The following is a 10,736-nucleotide window of genomic DNA, read 5'->3' as shown; positions in this document are numbered from 1 at the left end:
CTTTTAACTTTAATTGTACACATTTATTATAAAAAAAGTATTACTTAAATTGACTTAATTCCGAACAGAATGTTGAAATACAAATCATTAAACCACATAATGTATTGAGTCACATGTACAAAATATAAATACTACGGTCAAAATATAATTATGGTATAGTACAAAACTTCATACATGAATAAATACATTGATTTTAATGGTTAATACTTCTGTCTTGGACATATATATCATGCACTTTAAGCTCTGTCCTTCGCATGTGAAAACACACATTGATATTTATCTCAGTATAAATAAAAATTAAAAGTATTTTTGCATAAGTGTAGCATTTTTAGCCATAACTTAGTCTGAAAAAATCCTCCATTATTTTAATTGAATAATGCTAATATCATAATATTTTAAAGTAGTTTAACATTACAAATATATGACATTATCTTTCAAGACATTTTCATGAGCATTGATTTTTTATTTATGGGAAAACTTCAAAAAACCCCTACAAGTTTTCTCAAAATCACTTAACCCCCTCCCCGAAATTTTTAATCATTTACCCCCCTACTCAAATTTTTTTTATCACTTACCCCCCTAATTTGATTTTCCATCCAAAATTTTGTCAAATTTTTTAAAAGGTACCAAAATTATCCTTAATAGAAAAAAGAAAAACATAATTTCCTCACAAACATAATTTTTTAAAAGGTACCAATTGTAAAACTTTATGTTTTATCATAGCTAACTCTTGAACCACAAGGTGATTTAAGGGGACTAAGTGAGAATACTTCATTGTTATAATAATAATAATAAATGATTTGATATAAAACTTGCCACAATTACAATTTTTTCTTGGAGACAAGACTTGGAAGCCTCGTTGTATGTCAATATTAGCATTTGTTGGTGAATTTTGTTTTGAGAGTGTGAATTATATTTTAAGTTTTTCGCTATATATCAGTTAAATAGATGGTGTGAGTGGGGCAAGTGTTCTGCATATATACCGAAACTGGTCCATATTTTTGTATCTCCCATTTTTTTTCACAGATACATTGGACCTCGTGGGTTTTGATAAAAGTAGGCTTGTTAATGAAGTAGGTTTTTTTTGCCAAACTCTATGATAGTACTCAACTTTCGCAACATACCTTGCAGGTTTTACAGTAAAAAATCCAAACTTTCTCTGCAGGAATTAAAATATAAAAAACAGCATCCTACTTGTTTCGTATATATGAATATTTTAAACGTAAATTTATAACAATTGTTTGCAAGCTTAAAATTAAGCAATCATCCCTTAAATTAAAAAGATATGTTAAACTAGTTACAAAGTAGTTTGTGAGGAAATTATGTTTATCTTTTTTCTATTAAGGGTAATTTTGGTACCTTTTAAAAAATTTAACAAAAATTTGGATGGAAAATCAAATTAGGGGGTAAGCGATAAATTTTTTTTGAGTAGGGGGTAAACGATTAAAAATTTCGGGGAGGGGTTAAGTGATTTTGAGAAAACTTGTATGGAGTTTTTTGAAGTTTTCCCTTTATTTATTTATAAGAGCTCTGTATTATGCTATATAGCACTGATACCAACACGAGACACGTGACACGTGACACGATACAACACGACACTCCGACACGTTAATTCTAAAAAATATTAGATTTCGACACGTTAGGACACGTTTTGATATTAAATAATATTTTTAATTTATGTAGTGTATATTATATTTAATATTCAATAATTTAACAAAAAATGAATCTAAACTTATAATATTCATAAATTTTGCAAAGAAATATAAGATATCCCAAATATTTATATTAAACTCAATAAAATAGTAATTGCAATCTAACGAATCTAATAGTTATATTACCCGATGGGCTGATCGTCATTCTATGGATTAACACAGTATCTCCTATATTGTTTCCTGTAAGAACAATTGCCTCAACAACATGATTCCCCAACTTTGTAATAAGTAATCTCGTACCGTTGCATAAACCTCTTGATTGATCAATATTTCTCATTAGCATCACCGGTACTTTAAACAATTTCAAATTTTGAATTTCAGATCAGAAGACCAATTCCAACATAAAAAGCAATTACAACACTTGATTATCGAATTAAAATTTTGAATTTCAAAATCATATTTATTAATTAATTATTCTTTTATATCTGCCACCACAAACGGTCATTTAATTATTCAATTTAAAATTAAAATTCGATTTTTAAAAGAAATTCTTTTCCGACCATCCATATTTAAATTCAAAATATTAAACCATTTCAAATTTCGAATTTTAGATCAGACGATCAATTCCAACATAAAAAGCAATTAAAACACCTGATTATCTAATTTATTTTGTCTGTCAGCTCTCTTGATTGTTATGATATTTGAATCAAATATATAACAAAGATAATGTCTTTGTTATATCATTATTGTGTATATATTATTTAAAAAATAACCATAACGAAATTGTGAATTGAATGACAATAAGGTCTTCAACAATTGTGAAATTTGTTTTTGTTTCTATTGATCTCCGTGAATAGAGATCGTGAATGCATGTCCGTGAAAAGAATTTTCTTTTTATTGAATTTAAAATTTCGAATTTCAGATTGTGCAAAATAAATACATAATTTCGAAATTTAATTGATAAACCATTTAAAATTTCGAATTTCAGATGAGATGACCAATTCGAACATAAAAAGCAATTAAAACAGCTGTTTTCTTTTTGGATACCAATGTGATGGGCAGAGAGACATTAAATGCCTTGACTGCCACCACAAATGGTCATTAAATTATTCGATTTAAAGATTAAAATTCGATTTTTAAAAGATATTCTTTTCCCACCATCCATAATTAAATTAAAAATTTTAAACCATTTCAAATTTCAAATTTCAGATCAGACAATCAATTCCAACATAAAAAGCAATTAAAACACCTGATTATCCAATTAAAATTTCGAATTTCAAAACCATACTTATTAATTATTCTTTTATGTCTGCCACCACAAATGATCATTTAATTATTCGATTTAAAAATTAAAATTTGATTTTTAAAAGAAATTCTTTTCCAACCATCCATATTTAAATTCAAAATTTTAAACCATTTCAAATTTCGAATTTTAAATCAGATGACCAACTTCAACATAAAAAGCAATTAAAACAGCTAATTTCTTTTTTGATACCAATGTGATGGGCAGTGAGACATTCAATGCCTTATCTATTAAGAACATCTACGGATTACATATAAGGATTATGCCCAAATTTTATATAATAGAGATAACCTAAACACCTAGGGATTATGATTACATCCAAGTTTTATATAAAAGAAATAACCTACGAATAGGATTACATATACCAAAATTCATATCAATATAATCTATGACTCTCTAGGGATTAGGATTACTATTAATAAACTTCAAACAAAATTATAACCTAAGGATTAGGATTACACATATCAAACATATAACTACCTAAAGACTAGGATACACACAATAAAATTTCATACACAACGAATCTACAACCACCTAGAGATTAGGATTACCTGGTCTCCGTGTTTGGTGACTTCTACAACTTGAGAAAGAGAAGCGGTTGGTAAACAAAGAAAGATAATAATAAAAATAAAAATTTAAAGTGAGGAGAGAAATAGTAGAGGAGAAGAAGAGTGATGGAGAATTATTGAGGATTCAGAGTGAATTGGTTTGGTTAAGTTAGGCCTCTATTTATAGTTGAAGTTTTGGGCTCGGATATGAGTTTCGTGCATTTATTTCCTTTTTCTTTATTAATTTATCTGGCTCAGATTTTGGCTTTATACACTATTTTCTTTTTATTCTTAATTTCTTCAAATATAACTAACTTATTTGCTAACTCAAGACTGACTCATGATTGACTCATCATATCTAAACAATTTATGTTTGTTAACTCATCATATATAAACAATTTATGTTTGTTGACTCATCAAAACTAAACAATTTATGTTTGTTGACTTATCCTAATCCGATCAAACATTAATGCATAAATCATCAATCAATCAATTAATCATAATTTATCTTCTTATATATATATACACACATATTAATATTATTTTATTATAAATAATCTAGAGCATTACAAAGTATCAAAATTATTTTTCAATAGCACTCATATCGCACAAAATAATTTTATTAAAGATAAAATTAATATTATAGTTTGTTATCTATCACCATAAAAAATATATATATACATATACATATATTTTTCTACTAATTTATAGTTTATTATATTATTATTATTACTATTTTATTAATAAAAATATGGGGTATTACAAACATAATTAATTTTTATTAAAAAACTAAATAAATTTTAATTGTCAATGATCCAAAACATGATATTGATTTAAATTAAATTAGGATTTTGTTTGTCAAAATGATTTTGGGTACTATATCGATGGTGGAAAAAAAATATCTGGGCCCTCGCTGAATTCGGCACCGTAAAACGCACAGCATTGGCACGAAGTGCTTGTGCCAAGCCCAAAAACCCTAACCGCTTAGCGCTTATAAAAATCAGAGCAGCCGTAAATTCTATCACACTTTACTCCTTCCCAAAACCCTAACTTCGAAACGTAGGGTTTTTGCAGAGCCTCCATAACTCGTAGCTTTCTCTTCCTCTTCGGCTATCCCTCTTTTTCTTTCGTTTCTTCCATACTCGTATCCAATGGGCAAGTCAAGCAAGAAATCTGCTCCCAAAGTAAGAGTTTCGCGCAATTATTTATACTTCTCTTGAATTTCTGTTCTCTTTGAATGATTTTTTCTCTTATAACGTTGTCTTAGGTGCTATGACTAACTTTACTGCTCATTCTTTTTTGTTTTTGTTTCCTTGAAGGTTGACGCTGCTCCAGCTGTTGTTCCGCTATCAAAGCCTGGGAAAAAAGGTATCGAGATATCATCCCTTGCGCAGTCTCGCCGTTATGTTACGATTTTTGCTGTTAATATTTATACTATATTGTTTTTGTTTACTGGATATAAAGAAAGCTTAAGTTTTTTTTTTTTTTTTTAAATCCCCAGCTGTGTAGACGGTATTTTTTAAAATTTTCAATTTAGTTTTAAAACTCGCATCTTCGATTTGATTGGTTATGGTTAATCCTACATTGGTGTTATAGAGTTGTTGATAGGCCAAACTATTCCCGAGACCATGAGACAGATGAGTCTGTGTGAAGTTGAATTTTTATATTTAGTTTTTTTTTTTATTATTAATTTTTTTCTTGGTCTATTTTGATTTTGACGCAGGCAAGAGGCAGGCTGATGATGAACTCGAGAAGAAAGTGAGTGCAAAGAAGCAGAAGATGGAAGAGGTTGCTGAGAAGCAAAAGAAAGAAGTGAAGGTGCAAAAGAACAAGAAGGAAAGCAGTTCAGATGATTCCTCTTCAGAATCTGAAGACGAGGTATTGCACATGATTATATATGATTCGGTATAATGATATTTTTTTGTTCTGGTATTGTTATTGTGTTAGCTTCATGTTGGACTCTTTTGGGCTCAGAAACCTGCAGCAAAAGTTGCTGTTCCATCAAAAAAGCAACCTGCCAAAAACGGCACTCTGAGTACCCCAGCAAAGAAAGGCAAACCAGTTCCCAGTTCCAGTTCTGATTCCTCGGATGATGACTCTGATGAGGATGAAGTGAGTGCAAAAGTTACTGAGAACCAAAAGAAGGAAGCGAAGGTGCAAACGAATAAGAAGGAAAGCAGTTCAGATGATTCTTCAGAATCTGAAGATGAGGTATTCTACATGTGGCTATTTAAAGTTTAATGCATGATAAAGTTTTAATTTCATGTTCATGTACTGATCATTTTATGGTTGTGTTACTGATATTGCTTTTATTTCATACTTTAACCTTTTTTTGTGCTCAGAAACCTGTGGCCAAAGTTGCTGCTCCTTCAAAAAGTCAGCCTGCTAAAAATGGCACTCTAAGTACCCAAGCAAAGGGAGGCAAGCCAGCCCCCAGTTCCAGCTCTCCTGAATCTTCGGATGAGGATGATGATGACTCCGATGAGGATGAAGTGAGTAAAACACTTTCCATAATGGGTTGGAAATAGTGATCGCTTTCTAATTATTAGTGGATGTTTTATTGTTTTCAGGCTCCAAAATCCAAGGTGGCCCCTGCTGCAATTAAGAATGGATCTGCTTCTACAAATAAGAAAATCCAGCCAAGTGAAAGCTCTGAGACTGATTCTGATGACAGCTCTGATGAGGACAAAGTAAATACTGGATTGTTAATATCTATCTTATAGTTGAATCTCTTGACTCTAATAAAACAATAATGGAGAAATTGGCTGTTTAAAATCCAGGTTTTGGCTGCTGCTGCTGCTCTTGCTGCTGCTGCTGGTGGTAAGAACGTGTCTGCCAAGAAGGTCGATTCTGACTCAACCTCAGATGAAGACTCAGATGAAGACTCAGATGAAGACGATGTAAGCATTTTTTAGTATTCTATTCCGACTCTGTCTGTTAGTAGCACAGATTAAGATGATGCAAGCTTTTTTTTTTGCCTTGCCATCTAATCAAATTTTAATTCATTGTGTAATGCCATCTTCCTGTGTCTTTTTTGGTCTTAGGATAAGAAAAAACCTGCAACAACATTGTCCAAAAAGATGCCTGCCTCTGCAGTTGCTCCAAATAAGAAAGTTGAGACAAGTGAAGGCTCAGATGATGAATCAAGTGACAGCTCTGATGAAGATAATGTAAGTTTTGGATTATTGGCTGTAAGGGATATTTTTTTAATTGTTATTGGAATGACAAGTTCTTGGATATACAGGATACAAAGCCTCCTGTAACTGCTGTGTCCAAAGCTTCTGTTGCAACAAAGAATGTTGACAACTCAGATTCCGAAGATAGCAGCTCCGATGAAGACAATGTAAATCTTCTAGTTTTTTTTTTCTTTTAATATTTTTTGTTTGTTTGTTTTTGTTTTTAAGCTTGTATTAGCTGATGGGTGTCATACATACATTCAAAAAGGTCAAAAGCACTCCCTTCTAATGGGATTGTTGCAATTTGTGCATACTCTCTATGTATTATTTTATTTATTTAGTGATCAATGATCTCAGTTGAGATTCACAATGTTGTTGCAGAATATTGCAACAGTTTCTAATGGTAACATGAAACTAGTACCCAATGTGAAGACAACTGAAAAGGAGTCCAGTGAAAGTCCATCTGAGAATGATTCTTCAGATGATGATATTCATTCCATATACACTTGTGTAGTTATTAGTTTTGTATTTCTGAATCTTGCAAGTTTTTTAAGCTTGTTATTGTGGATTTTGTATATTGAAATGGAAACTTGATAGTTTATCATTGAAGTATTTGATGTTTTTTTATTTATTTATGATTGACAAAGATTATGTCTTATGTTAATAACAGGGAAAAATGGATGTTGATAAGGATGATAGCTCTGATGAAAGTGAGGAAAAACCACAAAAGAAAAAGGTTTAAGTCTTGATATTCAGACTGATTTACCTGACCAAATTTTCCCTACTTAGTTATTTCATTTTTGTCATTTGTTATCTGGTAATGTCATTTTTCATTCTTATTTTGTATCCTGAGTCTGAATGCCTCAAATAGACTATAATCTATTTTAAATACTTTTGAAAATGATAGTAATGATGGTTTTTGACTCTCTAGACACTGAAAAGCAGCATATTGTTAAAAAGCTGGTAGTCTTGGTTTTTGTGAAAGTTATTAGCATAGTTTTAATTTCTTAAAGTGTGTTTAAAAAGCTGGTTGTCTTGGGTATTGTGAAAGTTATTGTTTATTAGCATAGTTTCAATTTCTTACCTTTCTTTTCACTGTAGCCTGTGAAAGATTCAAAAGAAAGCTCTGATAGTTCAGAGGACAGTGAGGAGGAAAATGAGAAACCTTCCAAAACTCCCCAGAAGAGAGTGAGCATATTGCTTAGACGTTCATTTTGTTTAATCTTGTGATTTCCTGAAGTAATATGTTTCACTCGTGTGAAACAGGTTAATGATGTGGAGATGGTTGATGCTGCCTCGACTGGAAAGAGAGCTGTATTTGACTGATATTTTCTTTTTCCTTTTCTGCGTTGAAAATGTTCAAATGATTGATATGATGTTTCTTTAAACTTTGCAGCCTAAAACCCCAGCAACACCAAATGACCAAAGTGGCACTTCAAAGACACTATTTGTTGGAAACTTGTCATATAGTGTGCAGCGAGCTGATGTGTATGTATCAATTCTCATGTATGCATTTTTTCAGTTATTTTATGTATTATGTATCTCATTTTAAAATTGTTCAGGGAAAATTTCTTCCAAGACTGTGGTGAAGTTGTTGATGTCCGTCTTGCTACTGATGATGAAGGGAATTTTAAAGGCTTTGGACATGTTGAATTTGCAACAGCGGAGGCAGCCCAAAATGTGAGCTTTTGCTCCGTTGTCTTGTGTGTGGAAAAATCATTTTAGGACATCCAAAATATATTTCGAATATAGTTAAAGCTCTTATTTTGATTGCATGCTAGCTATTTGCTTATGGAAGCAACTAGCTACAGTTAAATTGCTTTCTGTACTGCTTATGTTTTTCATTTTTATCTTGGTTCTGTTTATTCAGTCTTTGCTCTGTGCTATGTTATGCTTTGTTGATTTGTGTGTATCTCAAATACATTTGAGTTGAGAACCCACTTATTTTTATAATTGTAGGCCCTTGAGTTGAATGGGCAAGAATTGTTGCAACGTGCTGTCCGGCTTGATTTAGCTCGGGAAAGGGGTGCATATACTCCAAATAGCGGCGGGTAATTAGTGTGTACAAGTTGTTTAGTTATTTTATTCTGTGCCTCACTTTCACTCATTACCTTTTCTGTTTCTTTGTTAATAATTTTAGCAACTGGGATAACTCATCCCAGAAGAGTGGACGAGGCCAGTCTCAAACTGTATTTGTAAAGGGTTTTGATAAGGATGCTGAGGAGGAGGAGGTAATTTTATCTCTCAGTTAATAAGTTTCAGCATGAAGATTGTATGCATCTCTTTATTTGCGGAGCTTACTTTGTTTTAGCAGTAAATAAAACCTACTTTCTTTCAGATAAAAGCTAGCCTGGGGGAGCATTTCGGATCTTGTGGAGAAATTACAAGGATATCAGTTCCGAAAGATTATGATTCTGGTTCTGTTAAGGGGTATGTCTCTCTGTTTTTATATTGGATGTTCTTGCCTAAATGATTGTCATATCAGCATGCAACCTGGTATTTGAGTATGTCAATCTGACTTTTGTAATTTTTACAGGTTTGCGTACTTGGACTTCAGTGATGTTGATAGCATGAATAAAGCTCTGGAACTCCATGAAACTGAACTTGGTGGTTATACCTTGTCAGTGGATGAAGCCAAACCCAGAGATAATCAAGGTTCGGGTGGAAGGAGTGGTGGTGGTCGATTTGGTGGAAGGGGTGGCAGAGGTCAATCTGGCGGAAGGGGTGGCAGAGGTCAATTTGGTGGCCGGGGTGGCAGAGATTTTGGTGGAAGGGGGGGAAGTGGGGGCAGAGGTGGTCGAGGAAGAGGAGGCGGTGGTAGGGGTCGTGGAGCACCTAATAGACCTAGCTTTTCTGCACAAGGTATAACCTCAATTAAATTTTGTATTGGTTGCTGTTGTATTAAATATGTTACTGCTCATAGTTTGATTTTTTTTTTTTTTTTGGGTTTTAGAAGTCTTGCTTTCATGATCATATTTTACCTGCTTCAATTACTCTTCTACTAGTCACAACACGACTTTATTCTTGGTATTGTTAAGTAACTGTATTTTTTAACATATGGTTACTATTTATTGAATTTATTTTAATATTAGCCAAACTTGCATATTCTAATATTGTTTTTGTTAGATATTTCCCTTTTTAAAAAAATTAACATAATATAGTTACGGTTTTTAATTTCACCAATTTACTATTTTGTTTTATAAATTAACACGCATTCATGATATGTTTCAACGTTCTATTGCCATATGTCTTGTGAGTTATGACATGATTTTATTCATATTGATAAATAGAATAATCTGTACTGGTGCTATTAGTTTGTCATAGTAATTTCAAGCAGGTTTGCTATTTAAAGTTTCATCTTTTTTAGTATTGGTTCTTAATCCAAGTAGTTTATCTTTAATGTTGATTCATTGAATTTTATGATGTTTAATAATTAGTAATATATTTACATTATCTTCGATTATATTCTCTGTTCTCTAAAAAATCTGAAAATTATACAACTACTTAGTATACTTGCAGAATCAGGATTATCTTTTTATGCTGCTTCACTCAATTTCATTTTCTGATTATTTGATCTTATGATTATCAGGGAAGAAGACCACTTTCGCTGATGAGGACTAAGGGTGGCAGTCTTGCAGATACTGAAAATTTACTACTTTATTGCTTTTTCATTTTCCAGTAGATTTTTCTCCTCAGTTTTGGTATTTGTTATTATGAATTCGTAAAAATCAGGCGTATTGGTAAAATTTTGTTATTGATAGTATCTTGTCATATGGATTATACTATACTACTACTCATTTGGCAAATTTGTGGTTCATTACTTTGTTATATCCCATATAATTATTATTTATATTTAATGGATGATAGTTTCTATTTACTATTCCAATGGTGGAAAAAAGTTGAGGACATTTTCCTGTGATTGCCGCACTTTTGTTTATGACGGTTAAGCTTTCTTGTCGCCTTTGAAGATGCCAGTGAGCATTTTAACTTTGCATGTTGTCTTTTTTTACCATTTGTTAAAACATTTTTCGGGCCAATTTTTTTCATACTTTATACC

The 10,736-nt window shown here is 31.8% G+C and overlaps 1 protein-coding gene across 1 annotated transcript; it reads left to right on the top strand.

The window, feature by feature from the left end:
* The first annotated feature begins 4,507 nt into the window (after nt 1–4,507).
* LOC133306384 (nucleolin 1) lies at nt 4,508–10,531 on the top strand. The gene is made up of 19 exons (XM_061506691.1): nt 4,508–4,687; nt 4,823–4,871; nt 5,227–5,381; nt 5,478–5,714; nt 5,846–5,995; nt 6,074–6,193; nt 6,284–6,403; nt 6,548–6,673; nt 6,748–6,846; nt 7,350–7,415; nt 7,781–7,867; nt 7,946–7,993; nt 8,076–8,167; nt 8,242–8,359; nt 8,639–8,730; nt 8,820–8,910; nt 9,018–9,109; nt 9,216–9,541; nt 10,269–10,531. Exons 1-19 carry the CDS (start codon nt 4,655–4,657, stop codon nt 10,298–10,300), a joined length of 2,133 nt encoding a protein of 710 aa, XP_061362675.1. The 5' UTR covers nt 4,508–4,654; the 3' UTR covers nt 10,301–10,531.
* The last annotated feature ends 205 nt before the right edge of the window (nt 10,532–10,736 follow it).

Source organism: Gastrolobium bilobum, unplaced genomic scaffold (assembly GCF_033153095.1).
Source record: "Gastrolobium bilobum isolate Gb01-03AN ecotype WA unplaced genomic scaffold, APGP_CSIRO_Gbil_v1 utg10835, whole genome shotgun sequence".
Taxonomy (NCBI): Eukaryota; Viridiplantae; Streptophyta; class Magnoliopsida; order Fabales; family Fabaceae; genus Gastrolobium; species Gastrolobium bilobum.
The sequence above is the reverse complement of the archived record's forward strand: the minus strand, read 5'-3'. Positions and strand labels throughout refer to the sequence as shown.